This window comes from Calonectris borealis, chromosome 26, assembly GCF_964195595.1.
Source record: "Calonectris borealis chromosome 26, bCalBor7.hap1.2, whole genome shotgun sequence".
Lineage (NCBI taxonomy): Eukaryota > Metazoa > Chordata > Aves > Procellariiformes > Procellariidae > Calonectris > Calonectris borealis.
The window spans coordinates 3,265,044-3,282,831 of NC_134337.1; the positions used below are offsets into that span (position 1 = coordinate 3,265,044).

At 53.0% G+C, this 17,788-nt stretch overlaps 2 protein-coding genes across 7 annotated transcripts in view; both read left to right on the forward strand.

Annotated features, from left to right (window-relative positions):
* C26H6orf89 (chromosome 26 C6orf89 homolog) overlaps positions 1 to 4,510 on the forward strand; it is a 25,197-nt gene extending 20,687 nt beyond the window's left edge. For all 3 annotated transcript variants that reach the window (XM_075174044.1, XM_075174041.1, XM_075174043.1), the window contains one exon: positions 246 to 4,510. In XM_075174044.1, the coding sequence (XP_075030145.1) occupies positions 246 to 331 (86 nt within the window). In that variant the 3' untranslated portion in view covers positions 332 to 4,510. The remainder of the gene's footprint in view (positions 1 to 245) is intronic.
* On the forward strand, positions 4,104 to 16,123 carry PI16 (peptidase inhibitor 16). 4 transcript variants are annotated; one of them, XM_075174004.1, is made up of 9 exons: positions 4,104 to 4,193; positions 4,785 to 4,938; positions 5,638 to 5,861; positions 7,043 to 7,152; positions 9,658 to 9,876; positions 10,481 to 10,590; positions 11,386 to 11,474; positions 11,930 to 14,296; positions 14,674 to 16,123. In XM_075174004.1, exons 3-9 carry the CDS (start codon positions 5,831 to 5,833, stop codon positions 14,811 to 14,813), a joined length of 3,066 nt encoding a protein of 1,021 aa, XP_075030105.1. In that variant the 5' UTR covers positions 4,104 to 4,193; positions 4,785 to 4,938; positions 5,638 to 5,830; the 3' UTR covers positions 14,814 to 16,123. The 4 variants fall into 4 exon arrangements, with proteins under 4 accessions (XP_075030105.1, XP_075030104.1, XP_075030101.1 ...); XM_075174003.1 differs by lacking the exon at positions 14,674 to 16,123 and having other exon boundaries at positions 5,638 to 5,874; positions 11,930 to 14,640; XM_075174000.1 differs by lacking the exon at positions 14,674 to 16,123 and having other exon boundaries at positions 11,930 to 14,640.
* Positions 16,124 to 17,788: the final 1,665 nt, after the last annotated feature.

The following is a 17,788-nucleotide window of genomic DNA, read 5'->3' on the forward strand; positions in this document are numbered from 1 at the left end:
CATTCTGGACTAGAAATTTGTGGCCTGGAACACAGACAATGGGATACCATGGGATACTCAGTGTAAAAACTGAGCAGTATGGGCCACACAAGGCACAATGCTCTGCTGGGTGTTACAAACCCAGCGTCACTGAGGGCGATGTCTTTCCAAAGAGCTTCTGCATACCCCCATCACTTCACGGGAAATGTGAGCAGTCATTAAGCATGGATTCATCTAATATGGCCTCTTCATTGCATCTTCCAAAGGTTACGCCAGCGCAGATTACTGGACGATGAGCTTCATGGCCAAAGGGACAGAGCCAGCGGTTGTTTGTGATGGAGCTGCTAGCTAAGGACGGTGGGGTGGGAAAACAGAGCTGTTTCCAGAACAAGAAGACTTTCAGCTTTGAAGCAAGGCAACGTCTTGAAAGCGATAGAGCTGGGGCAACTGGGGCAGGCAGCTTTGCCACCCTGCATGTTTACAGTGTTTAAAAATGACTGTTTTCCTGACCCTTGAGGTAATTCTTTGCCTTTCCTCAAATGTATTTTGGGAGAAGTGCAAGCTATTTATGACCTTCCCTGTCCCCTCAGGTAAGCCCTGGGTTTGCAGCAAAGAGTTTTTTCCAGAACGGAGGGATTTCTCAGGATGAGATTCACCTTGTGTCCTTTGTGGATTATGGCACTTCTGAAAGTGCCTGGGGGGGTTGGGAGTGGGGGGGGGTGTGACATTTCTGTGTACATTCCTCCTGAGGAGGAAGCTTTGAGCCTGTCTTGTCAGGCCAGCTCTATAAAGGGAATGAATTGGTGATGTGTCCGAACTCCACCCCATCTCTCCTTGCTTTGAGAGGTGCTGCCTGCATTCCCGGCCCGGGGTACCTACGGGAGCACCTGAAAGCTTCCTCATCCCTGGCATTTTTTGCATCGACTGCTTCCAGACCTGGAACTCTGTCTTCAGAATGAACATTGGTTTTTCCTGAGTCCTTTCCAAGCTGCCTTCGCATGCTTCCTGTTGCTTGAGCACTGCTTTATCCAATGCCCTGAGAGAGGCTCGATTTCAGTGTTTGCAGGCTGCGGATGCTGCGGTCCCTTCCAAGTCTGATCCTTTGGGTCTGATCCTGCTGTTGAAGATCACTTACAGATGTGTCAGGCTGAACTCATAGGCCAGGGCTGTGGTTCAGGACATACTCTCACACTTGTTAATATGGAACTGGGAGGGGTTTTGTTTGAAAGCAAGTTAACTCTGTTCTCAGGAGCGAGAACCTTTTCCTCTGTAAATATTTTAGGTACGCGTAAAATGACAGATTGGAAAAATGTCTATCCAGCCTTTGTTTTTGAGCAAGACCAGGAGAATGGGAGCAAACATCATACTAATCTTGTTAGGGTCTGACAAAAGCTGCCAAGCGGGATGACCACGTCTGGCTCCTGTACAAGGATAAGGCAGAGGACAGCTCCTGCTCCAAAGAATTTAGTCTGAGGCCTTGACACTACAAACATTTCTATGCATAATCCTTGTTTTTCTCCTGTAAACAAATAAGAACAAGCCCAGCACCCGTGTCAGTCTGTGTGCCTGGCCCTCGACACTGGACCAACACACACCAGATCTAGTAGAACCAAAGGGGGAAAGCCTGACTCTCTCAGGACGGAAAAGGACTAATTTAATTTGTAGCAAAATATTAAAGGGAATTGGATTAATAAGATTTCTGCTAGTATTGTTAATGCTTGGGGTGTGTTTTACACTTGTGACACTACATGCAATCTTGTACATGCCAAGACACACACACACACCACCCCTCTCCCTCCTCTTAAAGCCTGGGTCTTAGTTCATGGAAATTCGGGAGTTTGGTGATGGCAGAATTAAGGCCTCGTTAGTGACTGTTGCTATTTACACTTTGGCAGCTTCTCAAGTCGAATTCAAAGGCTGACAAGGTTACTTCACCTCTTACTGGTTTTGTACCTGATCCGTTTCTGTAGAGCATTTGGTTAGAGATGCGTACGGAGAGAACCTGCTGGACCCATTATCGCTGAGATTGCGGGTGGTTTGGCGATGCTGTTACTTCTAAGTGTCCTTGAATGTAACTTGTAAAAGAGCTGCGGAGACAATTCTCAAGCGTCTGTGAAATGCCTGTATTTTGTGAGTCGCCCTTAAGCCATCGTGGCTGTCTGGCTCCTTTGGGAAGAAGCAGAGAAAATGGATCTGTTTACGGTTGCTGCTTAGATTGGGGGGAAAGCAGGGGGCTCTAGGGCAGGTTTGTGCCTATAGCAGAAGTGCTCTCACGTATTGCTTCTCCCCTCTGCAAAGAGTTGCAGCTGGTTGGACAGAAGATGGTGAATCTGGACTGTTTGCAGCTCAGCTTTCCAAATGCACTTTATGGTCTCTGCATAAGTTTCCAGATCTGTGTCTAGGCAATACATTGCATATGTCCCAACCTTGCTCCCTTTGGAGTTTACATCATTTGTTTTTAAACTTCCAGTATATTTTCTCTTCCTCTTCCAAAAGCTGTAAGGAATTAGCTGCTAAACTAAAACAGGAGGGCAATTCTTCTGCTGATAAAGAGCCGATTTTTGGCCCTAGCTGCTGTTGAGCGCGGAGCCCTGGTCTGTAGCACGGCTTCCAGAGCAGCTCCTGTCTTCCGCTGCCAGAGAAGTAGTGCTAACGCCTTCTGCATCGCAACGCGGGCGAGGAGCTGGGATGGAAAACTCAGAGGTGAGGCCAAAGTGGCAAAAATAGGATGGCCAAAAGGAGATGTTGACACCTTGGCCAAATGGCTTCAAGTGAGCCCTGATCATCTTCCTCATCCGGGGCTCCGGCTTCACGGAGCCTTTCCAAAGGCTGCAGGAGGCTGTGACTTCCCTAGAGAGCCTGGCGGCTCCTAGTGATCTGCTGAGGCTGAATTGGGGGGAACGTGGCTATTCTCTCAGCTGGTGAGGCATCGTGGTGACAGATGTGATCGATGAGTCACAGAGGGTGTGCGTCCCATCCTGGTCTCCCTCGCCCCTAGCTTCACTTTGGCACTTGCGCGTATCCAAGCGTATGTTCTGGTTTGGACTATCCCCCACTCCCCGCCCTGGCCGGCTCAGTGGGGTGCCCAGTCAATGCATGCGTCCTGTTTTTTTTTTTGTGTAAAAAACTATTTGCGTGCTTTAGAGCTCTTTGCCTGTGAGCTGGGCTCCCGCTCACCCGACGGCCTGGAGGCCGCAAAGCTGCTCTGAAATCACACCAGCGAGGCGCAGAAATCGGTGCTACCCGAGAGCCCAGTGGGCAGAGATGCCGAGTGGCCATTTCTCCACTTGTCAGGCTAGAAAGATGGGCTGTCACCCGTCAGCTGGGCAAGAGGGTCGTGGTTTAAAGCTGGTTTCCAAAGCAGGGGTCATTGACCGTTGCTCTCAGTCCTGAACTCTGTGTAACTGAAAGGAGGAGAAAGGAGTATCATTACTTACTTCAGTGCCAGGAAATCAGCATCTTCTACGGGAGCCAAGCTGCCAGTTTCTATTGATTCTTTTTTTTTTTTTCTCTTTTCTTCCCCCCCCTTTTTTTTTTTTTCCTTTTTTCCTTCCCACTGGCATTGGACACACAAATTCCCCTGAGGCTGCTTTGCAGATCCCAGCCTTTTGCAAAAGCCTGGAGAGCTTTCTAGGGTCGTGTTTCCCAGGAGCCTTGGGCCTTTAGCTTCTCCCGCTAGTCCTCTTGCTGTAATGGTCTGGCAGAGAAGCTGGTGTTACTGGGCTAGATCAAAGCACCTCCCTTCTCTGGTGGCTGGCCTCCCCGGCTTTCTAGCAGCAAGTCCCGCTCCCGAGCGAGAGGAGGTGGGGAGCAGGAGGGCATCTCGTTACTAGAGATGCAAGCTCTACAAACTCCAGCACCTCAGAAAGGTGATCCTGCCGTTAAACCCCCCTGTTCCCATCAGCAACGCTGCTCCGGGGAGCGAAGTTTGCAGGATCTGCCCAATCCCAGGCTCAGCGGTCCACGTTTAGCCCCCAAGAGAACCGAGCACTTTCTGGGGTGAGGCCATTCCGGTTGGCCTTGCGGTGGGTGCACAAAGAGCTCTTGCTTCCTGCAAACCCAGCTTTCTCTGCTTCGTAAATTTTATATCTAGAACTGTATATTCTCCTCTTCAGGAAACTCCTTCTTGTAAAGGATAGATTTACTGTCCTGCTGAGTTAAACAAGGGAGATGCTGGACTTCCCCTTTGCTTTGGAGATTCAAACAAATGACAGGTGATTTATTTTTAGCATTATCTCTTTGTCTACGGGGAAGGGGAGGCATGTTATAAAGGCTCAGGGGTGCTGGGAAGTAAAGCTATATATGCATAAAGACTGTTTCAATGCTGAACACTATAAATTCAGTGGTGGGTAAAAAAAGAATGTAAATATGCACTTAATGCAGAATTTTATGGATGGTTATAATTTAATATATTGCAAACTTTGTAAATACTTGGAAAAAGCCTGTAAAGTGTGTAAATAAATGAGATTTGTATGTAAGAAGAATAAAAAAAAGTTTTTACTTTTTGCAATTAAATACAAGTGTTAATGCACCTTTTCCCCTTTCCTGATTTTTTTTTTTCCCCTTTCCTTGTTGCCTGTCTGCCATTGAGGGGTTATTTAACCCTTTCTAGGGCACTTTTTCCAAGTGGAAATGTCATTTTAAGTGAAAAGGCAGAACACTTTTGTTTGGAAAATGTCAAAAGAAACACTTTGGAAAATGTTTTGTCAGTTTTAGCCTGGTTCCCTAAACAAAGTTGATGCCACAGCTCTGCCTGTCCCTCCTTTCTTCCTAATAACAATCTCTGTCCTTCCTTCACAATTCAGCTTATTTCAGCCAAACCTTGAGGGGTAGAAGATGATAAGCTCCTCCAGAGTTCATAAAAACAGGCAAGTAGAGGAGAGAAAGGTCCCGCTACTACCAGGACAACGCGTTAGCCTTGTTAGACACCGGAGAAGCCACGCTGAAGACCCTCAAGACGTGAGTCAGTAGAAAAACCAGGCTTTGTTGCTTCTGCGGTGCCGCGTTGTGCCTCTCCGGAGCCCACCGGCCTTGAGCCAGACCCTGCGCACCCCGGCAGGTGTCGGCGAGCGGCTCCTCTCTCCCGTGCTGAGGCTGCTGGCTCCCGGGGGTGCGGTGCAGGGGCTGTTCCGTGAGCGAGCAGAGGGAAAGCTGCATTCCTCACGCGCTTACCTAATGCCGGCTGGACACAAGCTTGTCAGCTCCAGGGTGGAGCTTGGACCTTTTGCTGTTAATCTCGATGCTTCAGACGTTGGCTCCAAGAAAAAGCCGTCGGGGCAGGTTGGGGAGTTGAGAAATGGCCCAGCACCCCCTTTGCCAGCAGCCGCGCCTGACCTTGCCGAATGCATCGGCTGTTACTCACGTTTCCCCATGAGCCACGTGCCCTGGTTGTGATTCCTCTGGAGCTGTTTTCTCTTCCCCATGAGCACCGTGTGTCCCATTTTCCTTAATCCTTGCTGCTGCGCTATCTCCTGCGAGGCTTAGTCGGGATGCTGTGGTGCCAGGGGCTACACGGAGCTTGCCCCTTGGTCTCTGCATCACGTTTGCAGAGAGCAGTACGTTGGGGTCTTCTCAGCCTTGTTCCTCGTAAGCCAGGCCGTGGCGAGCTGACCGACAGGAGTTGGAGCCAGTGTTGATCCTTTCCAATTGTTTCTCCAGGTCTCTGGAGATCAGCAGCAGAGCGTCTGAGGTGTCTCATGGTGGAGACACGTTTGCCTTGGCCCGGATGCCAGGCCTGCAGTTTGCCTTGGCAATAAATGGGAACCTTGGGTTTGACCAGATGAGTTGAAGACAGCCTGTTGAGACGTTAGCCTCAGACCCTGCTTGCAGAAACTGTTGGACCATTGAGAGTATGGTAGACCCTGGACCTCATGAAGGAGAAGGTAATATGCAGAGGTAAGAGATTTGGGGGGCAGTAGGAGAGCTACTGTGGCAAGAGAGGTGATCAGCGGGGTCCAAAGCACAAGGAATAATGGCGAAGCATTGCCTGGGGAGCCGGGAGGGGAGAGGGGGAGGCAGAGCCGACAGCGTGTGATTAACTTGGCTCTGCTAGCCAGAGCTGCCCACCCGCTGATCCTTTCTAATAGCCTGCGATCCCCAAAGGCAGCTCCTGGAGCAGAGCCGGGGCGGTTGCACAATCGCAGATGGGGAGGAAGAGGCTGCAGGCAGGCTGGCGGGGCTCTGCCAGACAGGCTCCGTGGCGGGGCGATTCGGGACCCCTGATGTTGAGCCCTCCAGGTGTCCGCCTGGGGAGGGAGCACAGCCCGTCCCTGAGCTAATGGCTGGTTATTCCAGCCAGCCCTGAAGGCAGCTATAGACCCTCAACTCCCCTTTTTGGGGGCAATTTCAGCTCTATACCCTGTTCTTCCTCTCCTGCTCACCCTTCTGATGGCACAGGGAAGGGGCATCAACCCTCTGCGTACCCCCACCTTCCCGGCAGGCTGGGGGGGCTGTTCCTCAGCTGCCCACTGCTTTCCCTCCAACGCGGCCAGTGGACGAGGTGGGCTCTGACTCCCAGCTGCGGAGTTACTGTACTGCAAACTGTTCTCAGCGGTTGCATCTTGTTGCCTTCGTTTCTAGACACAGCTGCGTTCCAGGGACAGGGGAGGACCCTTGTGTAAAACAGGGCTTTGCTGGTTGCTTAGGGATGATTATTAGAGTTTAGGAGAAAAGGGACAGGAGGTAGAAGAGAGGACCCGTAACTGAGGGCTAAGGGGATGTCTGAGGTTTGGAGCAGCAGAGGCTTGGATGAAAATACCAATCCAGGGATTACGATTCAGGGAGAGGGTCTGTCTCGGGGAGGGGACCCTGCACACTCGTTGGCACCGGCCGTGCTGCTGCTCCTCCATCAAGGCTGATATGTGAGATGGGTGTGTACCGTGTGGCTCCAAAACTCTGCTCTAATAAAGAAATACATTTCCTCCCCAATCTTCAAGCTGTTGGGTGTTCCTTGCTTTTGGGAGGTGCTTTAAATCTGACTGCCAGAGCTGTGGGCTGCTAAGAGCAGAAGCTGGCTGCACGATGCTGAGCTCAGGTCTTCCTCCTGTTTTCCTGTTGCTCACAGTGCTGGAGCTGAGCTGGTCCCTGAGTGATGAAGAAAAGAAGATAATCTTGGATGGGCATAATAAATACCGCTCCCAGGTCTCTCCTCCTGCTATGGATATGCTGAAGATGGTAAGTGGCTTTTATTGCAGGGGAATGTCAGAGGGTGTCTGTGTAGTGCAAGCCTCGATCCTAATGCTAGGAGGGATCAGGGTTTTCTTTAGGGGAGGCAGAGCAATTCTTCTGTAGGGCTACAACTAGGACGAGGTTCCCTAAATTCCCTCTGAAGAGATGGGTTTGCTTTCACCTATAGAGTTGTCTTTGATTATTTGTGGAAGTTCCTAAGCGTGACCTGAGTCCCTGATGGTCTGTGTGAGAGCGATGCAGCTCTCCCCCACGCCTGCGCCCGCTGGAGCTCCCTGTGATGGGGAGGAAAGGCAGGCGAGACGTTGCCGTGAGCGGGTGCCCCGGGCTGGAGGGGGAACCCTGCTGTGTGGGACATCGCCTGGTGCATTTTATTTGCCTTGGCAGGTGAATGGGCTTTTATCTATAGGAGGGAACGTCAACTTCAAACATGACAACCAGGTCATTCAGTTATTTGGGCTTTCCATCACTCTCCTACCACTCACAATCCCCACCACGACTTGTGCATGGCTGTCTCGGAGGTGAGGGATCTCCCATTTTGCTTGGGGAAACTGAGTCAGGTGCCTGCCATCACATGTGGCTGCAGTGGCAGCAAAAATGAGCTCTCGAGCTAGTGCTGCTTTTTGTCTTATTTGAACCCTTGATTTGATTAAAATTCGGCTATCATGTTTTATTTTGCACCACATGTGATTTTTCTCACTGTTTGCAACACGCGCGGAGGAGGAGGACGACTGTTTACCATGGATGGTTGGAGTGCTTTGCTCTTTCGGTCACAGTGTGCTTGGGAGAGACCTCCCTGCCTGGCCCAAAAGTTGCACAGGCTGAATTAAAACTTTCTGGGCTGGTAAATGGGAGCTTGCTGAGCAAATGAGGGGAAAAAGCTATGTTCAGGTATAGGGGGGTCTGACTAGTGACTTCAGACTCAAAGGGGACAGAGCGAGAACCCTAAGCACCGTGATCCCGTGGACATCCACCAGAGCAAAGCACAGAAAACTTGGAGAATAAGGGCTTTGGAGCCAAAGTCTTAGAGAACACCTAAGGGAAACAATCTCTCAGGGTCCCTAAGCCAGCAGCAATTCTGAACTAATGACTGCTGCTCCCGGCTGAAGCTTTGATTGCAGATCGGGGGCTTTGAGATGCTCCCCTCCGCAGCGCTGCTTTGTTTCTGCTTAAACATACAGGACCCGCTCGCAGTCCAGCGCTTTGGCTTTTTTTTTTTTTTGGAAGCACAACAAAAGTTTCGCTTGCAGCAGCCCTGACAATTTCTTGGTAGAGGTTTTCCATGAGAGCACTGTCCTCGCCTCCCTCCCGGGACGTTTGCTTGGGCTGTCTTTGCCTCCGAGTTCACCTGCTGCCGTGGCACCGTGCCCGGCTGAGGTCACCCCACGCTTCTGTTTGGGACACGGATCTGGTTGCTGTGGAAATAGTTAGGCAATGGGGGGGATACATAGCCTAAAGCCACTTTTCTTTTTTAATGAGGCAAATCCTGCAGGTGCAAGTCCCCTGCTTATGGAGCCCCGCTCCGTGCCAGGGGGAGAGGGGCGTGCGCTCCCCACGCTGGGTTTCCAGCCATCGCTCTCAGCCTGGCTTGGGGCCACGGGGGGAGGTCAACCAACACTCTGTGCCCCCATCCAGATCTTTTGGTGTTTCCTTCCCCCCCGGTCCCTTTGCGCTGCTGCTCAGGGGCCTGTCCGCATCCCCTCGACACCCCGATGGTGACGTGCTCTGCAACGGGGCCGTGTTCTGTCCCCCTTTGGATCCAGCCCTGGCTCTGGCCGGGAAGGTCCCCCCTTAGGGTCGGCCAGTTGCTGGGCTGCCTTCCAGCCCGCTGCAGAAGCAAAGCTGCTGTCTCCATCAAACGGTGTGAGGACGGTCCAAACAGCTGCGGCACAGGGTTCCCTGTGTGCCTCCTGGCGAGAAAACCTCTCCTCCTCCTCCTCCTCCTCCTGCACGTCAACGCGGCCGGCGGGGGACCGCGGGCCGGTGGGCTCAGCTGGCGGCGGAGCCGCTGCCGCTCCGGAGGGGCAGCCGGATCCAGGCAAACGGATGATGTTTCCCAGGAGCGTGTGCTCCCAGGCTCTGTGCAGCTGCTAGGGAAGATGTGTCCCGCTCTCCTCCCACCCCACCCTGGTCAAAGAGGGGTGTCCCCAGGCCCCCTCCTGTGTGACCCGGGGTGAGTTTCCTGCCTTCCTCCATCCGACTTCACGGTTTCTCCATGCTGAGTTGATCCATGATGATGATAGAGATGCTCCGGCCAGGCTTGTGAGAGTCGTGCTGACGCAGTGACCTTCCCTTTTTGACCTATAAGCTAAGGTTTGGTTTGTGCTGCAACTCCTGTGGAGCTCCCCTTTCCTGAGGACTATGTCAGGTAGGGATTTGAATTTTACTCGTGAATGGGGAAATCGAGAGAGCCCGGAGTCCTTGGTTCGTGTCCTTGTGCGTGTCGGAGAGCCCAGTGTCTCTCTCCGCATGCCGACGCCGAGCTCCTTTCAGAGCTGGGACGCGGAGCTGGAGGCCTTTGCTCAAGCCTATGCAGAGAAGTGCATCTGGGACCACAACAAGGAGAGGGGACGACGGGGGGAAAACCTCTTCGCTATGGCCCCAACCCTGGACCTGGAATTCGCCGTGGAAGACTGGAACGGGGAGGAGAAATACTACAACCTGACGACTTCCACGTGTGTCCCCGGGCAGATGTGTGGCCACTACACCCAGGTACCGAGCTGGTGGGGCGGAGGGATGGGGTTGTCGGGAAAGGAGCTGTACCAGAGCCCCAGCTCCTCCCAGAGTCTTTGCAAAGAGATGGGGAACAGGCAGGAATCACAATGATACAGGGGGACCGGGGCATGGTGCCAGCCATGACCAGCCTTTTTAGAGAAGACCTCTTTTAAACAAGGTCTGCAGGCCTTTTTGGCCACTTGGCAGAGCTGGGTGCCAGCTTGTCTTAGGCAGAGATAGGAGGTCTTGGTGTTTCTTCACAGCTTGGGTGGGAGCAAGGAGGAGCAGAGATGGTGGTGGTAAACATGAGGATGGATGTATGGATGGTTCCAGGACCAAAGCAGAAATAGTGATGCTCTACCTGGGTAGGAAAACTGTGGCACTTGGATATGGGGACTGCAGCCCTAGGTTGGGAAGGTGGTCCAGACAGGGGCAAGGGCTCCTGAATGCTAAAGCAACGTGGGGATGTGGGATCTGGGGCGCACACTGAGATGAAGGGGACATTGGTGTGGTGACAGAGCAGCCTTCGAGGCGACAGGTTGCCAACGGAGCGTCCACCTTCCCGCAGTCACCTCACCTTCACCCCTGGTCTTTGTCTTAGGTGGTTTGGGCAAGCACGCATCAGATCGGCTGTGGGGCAAAGTTTTGCGAGAAGATCGACGGAATCGAAACAGAGGACATGTACCTGCTTGTTTGCAACTATTATCCCCCGTAAGTCCCACGCCTCACGTGGCTTGGTGCATCTTGATGGGGTTTTCTGTGTTGGAAAAGTCCTTCCTTCAATTCTTATAGCAGAGCAGGATTTGGCCTTGTTCAGAAATAAAAGCAAAGCTATTCCAAGAAAGGCCTTTGTTATCTTGGGTTGGTCGCAAAGGAAGGAAGGGTTGTCTGGTGATCCTCGCCCGTGATTGCGACTGCTGAGGTCTGGTTCAGCTCCTGGCACAGACCTGCGGAGGGAGCTCCCCCCCGGGAGCTGCCCAGGGCTGATGCTGAGGGTACAACCGGCAGCTCCCTGCTCCGTGCCTTGTTCTTCCCGGCCGGCAGCGGCGGTCGCCTGGGCTGGAGAAGCACGTATGCACCAGCAGGAAGGGTTGGACATGGGAGGAGAGGCGGGTGGCCGCTTGCGAAGCCCTGGGACTAGCCTTGGGGACCACTTGCTTGGAGCTGGTGGGACCAACAAAGCGGCCGGCTGCTGCCAACCTTCTTAGGGGTCTTGAGCAGGAGGGAGACAAAATCACGAGTCCAAATGCCCATTGACTGCTCTGCTCTAAGGGGTGGTGAAGGATCTGGTCCGTGGAACTGTCTCCCCTGGTTTTAGCAGCCTTGGGGTCAGGCTGTTGAGTAAACGGCACTGACAGTCTGTGGCAGGAGACCAAAACCTGTTTTTTACATTAATCCTGAGTTTTGCCTTGACTGGGATATTCCGGTTGAATCAGACCCCCTCTTTGGGATGGGTGTTTCCCCCTCTCCTCACACCTCCTTTTTCTTGGCGTCTTCTGCTTCCAGAGGCAATATGAAAGGCCGAAAGCCGTACAAGGAAGGACCCCCATGCTCGCAATGTCCCGAGGGCAGAGTCTGTGTCAACTCCCTGTGTGGTAAGTGAAGCGAAGTGGCCCGTGTGCCTTGACAGGCTGCTGGGACTCAGACCCCTGGCTTGGGGTCCAAGCTCTGAACCCTCCTGGAGCTATCAGGAAGCCCTGGACCAGCACTTCCAGGGCTGGATCGTGAGACGTCAAGGTGCAATGGCAGCTCCTAAGACGAGTCAGCTGCCTCAAGATGAGGAGGATCAGACAAGGACCTCGTACCCCCTTAGCCAGCAATTGTTGCCCCATGGGGATGCCCTGATCCCGAGGGGCATGAGGTTGTGTGAGGGAGATGAGATGTCTCCAGGCTGGGAACCCCAGAGTGGGGGATGGCCCAGAGTGACCTGGGAGGGGTCGGCTGCTGCTTCACCCCCCGGCTGATTTCTGCTGGCCCTGCTCAGTGTAGGGGATCTGTTGAGGTCAGCCTACCCCAGCCCTAACCCATGGCACTTTTCGTCTCTTACCAGAACCCACTGTAGAAGAGACCACTCCAGCCCCTGTGACAACAAAGGCAAGCCCATCCGCCCCAACCACAGCCATGCCAAAACCCACAACCACAGCCAAACCAGAACCCACAACACCAGTGCCCACCACAGCCAAGCCAAGACCCACAACCACACTTCCAACCACAACCACAGCCAAGCCACCACCCACAACCACGCTCCCAACTACAACCACAGCCAAGCCACCACCCACAACCATGCTCCCAACTACAACCACAGCCAAGCCACCACCCACAACCACGCTCCCAACTACAACCACAGCCAAGCCACCACCCACAACCACGCTCCCAACTACAACCACAGCCAAGCCACCACCCACAACCATGCTCCCAACCACAGCCAAGCCACCACCCACAACCACGCTCCCAACCACAGCCAAACCACCACCCACAACCACGCTCCCAACCACAGCCAAACCACCACCCACAACCACGCTCCCAACCACAGCCAAACCACCACCCACAACCACGCTCCCAACTACAACCACAGCCAAGCCACCACCCACAACCACGCTCCCAACTACAACCACAGCCAAGCCACCACCCACAACCACGCTCCCAACCACAGCCAAGCCACCACCCACAACCACGCTCCCAACCACAGCCAAACCACCACCCACAACCACGCTCCCAACCACCACAGCCAAGCCACCACCTACAGCCACGCTCCCAACCACAGCCAAGCCAAAACCTGCCACACTAGCACCCATCACAACAACAGCCAAGCCAAAACCTGCTGCCACGCTCCCAACAACAACCCCAGCCAAGCCAAAACCTGCAACACCAGCAGCCACCACAGCCATGGTCAAGCCAAAACCCACCATGCCAGCACCCACCACTACTGCCAAGCCAAAGCCCACCATGCTAACAACCATCACACCAAAACCCACCACAACAACCGTTACCACTAAGCCAACACCTATCACACCAAAACCCACCACAACCACCACTACAGCCAAGCCAACACCCACCACACCAAAACCCACCACAACCACCACTACGGCAAAGCCAACAACAACCACAACGGCCAAGCCAACACCCACCACACCAAAACCCACCACAACTACCACTACTGCTAAGCCAACAACCACCACAACGGCCAAGCCAGCACCCACCACACCAAAACCCACCACAACCACTACTACAGCCAAGCCAGCACCCACCACACCAAAACCCACCACAACTATGGCCAAGCCAAAACCTACCACAACCACCACTACAGCCAAGCCAGCACCCACCACACCAAAACACACCACAACTATGGCCAAGCCAAAACCTACCACAACCACCACTACAGCCAAGCCAGCACCCACCACACCAAAACCCACCACAACCACCACCACTACGGCCAAGCCAGCACCCACCACACCAAAACCCACCACTACCACCACTACGGCTAAGCCAGCACCCACCACACCAAAACACACCACAACTATGGCCAAGCCAAAACCTACCACAACCACCACTACAGCCAAGCCAGCACCCACCACACCAAAACCCACCACTACCACCACTACAGCCAAGCCAGCACCTACCACACCAAAACCCACCACAACCACCACTACGGCTAAGCCAGCACCCACCACACCAAAACCCACCACAACCACCACTACAGCCAAGCCAGCACCCACCACACCAAAACCCACCACAACCACCACTACAGCCAAGCCAGCACCCACCACAACCACCACTACAGCCAAGCCATCACTCACCACACCAAAACCCACCGCAACTGTGGCTAAGCCAAAACCTGCTACAGCCAAGCCAACACCCATCACACCAACATCTACCACCGCTACAGCCAAGCCAACACCTGCCGCTACAACATCAGCAAAGCCAAAACTTACCACTACAACACCAGCACTTACCACCACAGCAAAGACGCAACCAAAAACTGCCCCAACCACAAACCCAGAGCCCACTGAAACAGAAAGACCCGATCCTACTGAGGCCACTGGGCTAACTCCTTCCTTTGAGCCCACGTTAGACCTGGATTATAAAGTATCTCCAGAAGTAGAGGTAGACACTGGAGAGCCTGTCAGCCCCTTAACTACAGAGGATCCGGCCTTATTAGAAAGCACGGGCCCCAAATCAGTCCCAGAAACAGAAAGAGGTGACAAAGAGGATGGGAAAGAGAAATCAGCCTTTTCCAGTCCACCTCCATCCCTCAGCCAAATTGTTCCAGAGATCAAGTTAAGTTTCAATAAAGCTGAGCTCATAACCCCCTCAAAGTCAGTGGTCTTCAGCCCTGAAGAGCCCACCTTCTTGCGCTTAACATCATCTTCCAAAGAAAAAAAAGGGCAGAGCCCTGCTTTCCAGACGTCCCTCTCAGGTAAGGTAATTGTGGAGTCTGTCCTGGCATGGACACTCGGACGTTCAGTGATCCCCAAGCAGCATGGAGAGCGCTTGGGAGGAACCAGTGTGGGACTGGTCCTCTGGATCCTCCTCTCGTATGTGGCACCAACCCTTTTCCTCACTCTTTCCTCTAACGCTGAAAGGGGCTGTTTGGATGTCTCGTTCGTGAAGCATGGTTTTGGTTACAGCCTGCTCCCCACTAACCCACCAGCTGCGTCACGCCTTCGCTGGATCGGTGCGCTGCTACCTCGCGGTGTCCTGGTGCACGTCACTGATGGACCTGCATGAGCGGGAGTGTCTCTTTTGTGCAGATCTTCCCCTCTAACTCCACGTTTTCTTCTCTTCTGCCAGCAGGTGCCCTGGATACTGAAGAATTGGAAACGAACTCAGACCAGACAAGCATGGATCAGCCCACAGCTGGAGCCCCCAGTACCTGCTTGGGGCTTTCACTCTTCCTCCTACCCAGTGTCATCCTGGTGGGCCTTCTGCTTTGAATGGTCTTTCTTAGCTGTCCCTGCACCAGTCACCAAGGCTTTCTTCAGCATTGGTTGTTCCACAACCCTGGTAGGCTTGGGAGACACCATGGACAGTTCAGGTTGACACGCTCTCTTCTTACGCTGCCTTGTCTGCTCCAGCCCCGACGAGCCAAGGGCAGCTGGGAGTCCCATGGGAACTTGGTCCCCTTCCTGAGGAGACCCAAGGGCAGGAGGGTGTCTGCCATAATGCTGGTGACCTCGGACGCTTCTCCTTTCTTCCCAGCCAGCCTGGGCTTCTGGTCCGTTTTCAAACTGGTAATGATGAGGTATCCCACCCACCTGTGTGGCTGGCAGGCCCCGCCACACCGTGTCCCCAGGGAAAGCAGAATGACTTGGAAACCCGAGTGGTGATGAGGCGTGGTTGTTGGTTTTGGTGTTTGCCTGTAGATGAGGCATGGTGGTTGGGTTTGGTGTTTGTCAGGAGGAGTTTCCAACAAAAATGCTCTTTTCCCCTCCTGACGTGTCGGTTTGTCTCAATTTTGGAGAAGTTTCATCTCTTCCCTTCTTGTCCAAAAAAAGTGGCTTTTTTTTTTCCTCCACAGGAGAGGATTTCTGTTTCCGTCCTGGTTCTGGCATAGCTATGGCCAGTACTACCCAGATGTACTCCTTTCTCCTCCTCACACCTCTGCAACCCTTGCCTCCTTCCTCTCTTCTGCTCTCCACCGCGTGTACCCATTCCACAGTTAGTTCATTGCCGTGACTTTATTTTACGCGTGTGCCTGCACCTGTGTGCATGCGCAGAAGAGAAACCTTCAGCGCTAAAGAGGAGTTACCGACTCCTTCATACAGCTTTCTTCTGCATGGCTTCCTTCTTTGCATAACTTAAGTGTATTTGAATTTAGAAACAGATCCCGGTTGACATATATTTTGCGTGTGGTGGAACCTGGTCCAGGAGAAATAAGGCATCGCGTGTGCTGGTACGATTTGAGCTCAAGAGAGCCAAGTGAATGATGTTAGAGGTTACTGGTGGTTCCAGGACTTGTTGGAGGATCGCTTTCGTTGTCTGGGACACTGTGTGTTTTATTCCCCCATGTCTCCGCTTCCTTCACCTGAGGATTCCCAGTAAGGTGTGTTAAATACGTGACAAGCTTTGCAGACCGGCGGAAGGGACTAGGAGATACAGTCCCTTCTCTGGTTGTTGCATCCTTTGTTTTCTTAAACAGATGAGGTGGAGGATGACCTGAAGGCCAATATTTGTGTCCTCCCCCACGATGCTGTGTCCTGTGCATCCCCAGAGCGTGCACTGAATAAATCCTGTTGTGAAAGTCTGGTGTGGGGCGTGCAGTGTCTCGCTGGGGGATCTGGAGGCCGGGGCCCTGCTTATCATATCTGTAAAATGCTGTGCTTAGGTAGAATTGCTAAAAGACAACGTAGCTCCTGGGGGTGCTGAAGGGTTTTTTTGGCTTTCCAAAAGCATCCGGGTGCTGGTTTTTGCAAGGTTGCAACTTAATGCTTTTAAGCCTGTGTAAAAGCAGCAGGAGGAGGAGATTGAGGATGACGTAGGGAGTATTCCCCGAGCGCCCAGCTGAGTGCAAAGCAAAAATGTGTTCCCACCAGGAATTTTTGGGCAAGGAAAGCAAGAGGAAAAGAGCTTGGAGCAAAAAAAAAGAGATCAAAACTGGGGCCGGAGCACTTCTGGTTCCCTGTTTTGAGAGGCCCAGCAGCCAGCCCCTTCCCGCCCCCAAACACACACTTTTTCATCTTTGCAGCAAAGAAAGAAGTCAAATGCAAGTGTGTGTCCCCAGCTTGCGTGTTTCTGCAGCATTTTCACTGCAGAAATCACCCAGCTGCACGCAGCACGCGGGGAAGGGGCCTTGCGAGGCGTAAACTTTTGCAGCCCAGGAGCGGTGCTGGGATCAGACCTCTGCTTTTTGCTTTTCCCCATCCTTCTGCTCCTGCGTTGCCGGTCGAGGCTGCCCTGCGGCTCTGCGTTTCCCTTCTCCCTGAAATCCTGCTGCAGGAGCCCAGCAGCACCAGCTCTTACAGGAAACCAGCTGCCTGCGGGGTTTTTTTAGGTCACGGTCACCGCTAGCCCTGCTAAAACGGTGACCGGCAGATGGCAGTGGGAGAGACACCGCAGAGAACTGGGCAGCTCTGAACTCGCTACGCAGAACCCTACAGAGAGTTTAGCGCTTTATTTAATCACAAGCATCAATGTAGTTAAGATTCAGATTAAAAATAACCTCCTGCCCAGGTGCCGTGGCTGCTGTACGCTCTCGTTGCAGGCTGAGCTCCTGCTGCCGAGCTGCTTTCGGGGAAAAAAATCCTGCCTTGGGTTAGGGACAGATAATAGAAATACAGCCGGAGCGGCTGCTGTTCGCCTGCTGTAAGGGGCGAGGGACGGAGCTGGGAGAGCACTTCAGGACCGTGACTGGTTTTGCATCTGGGTGAAGGAGATTGTAGCATTAATTCCCTATAAACAATAAAAAAAGCAGAAAAGCACTTCTCCTCCCAGCAAAATCAGGGCATTTGGTCAACACCTGATTTTTTGCAATGCTGGATCCTCCTCCCTGCTGAGAGCCATCATGGAGCTGGGAGCAACAGTGCTGCTGATTAACAGTGTTAACAGACGACCATCAAAATAATTCTAGGATTTAAATATTTTATCATGATTTTGGGGCTAGTGAACCTTGTAAAACCTGTTGAGTTTTGTTTTCCTTAAGGTTTTGACTTCTGGAGACATGAAATTGTGCGAGGACCTATTTATAGAGTTCCTTGTAACAGAAAGTTCAAAACCAGAAAGCAAATCCCCTTCCTTCTTTCCCCTGCACCCCAGGACAGCGGGGCTGAGCCCTGCCAGCACCAGCATTTGGGTTGGCTTGGTTCAGGGAAGGAGGGAAGCTGCCTGCATGGCAAGGGCAGGGTATGGGGTGGTGCGCAGGGGGGACACAAAACATTCAGGGGAGACTTTTGCAGCATTTCCACCCCGTTTC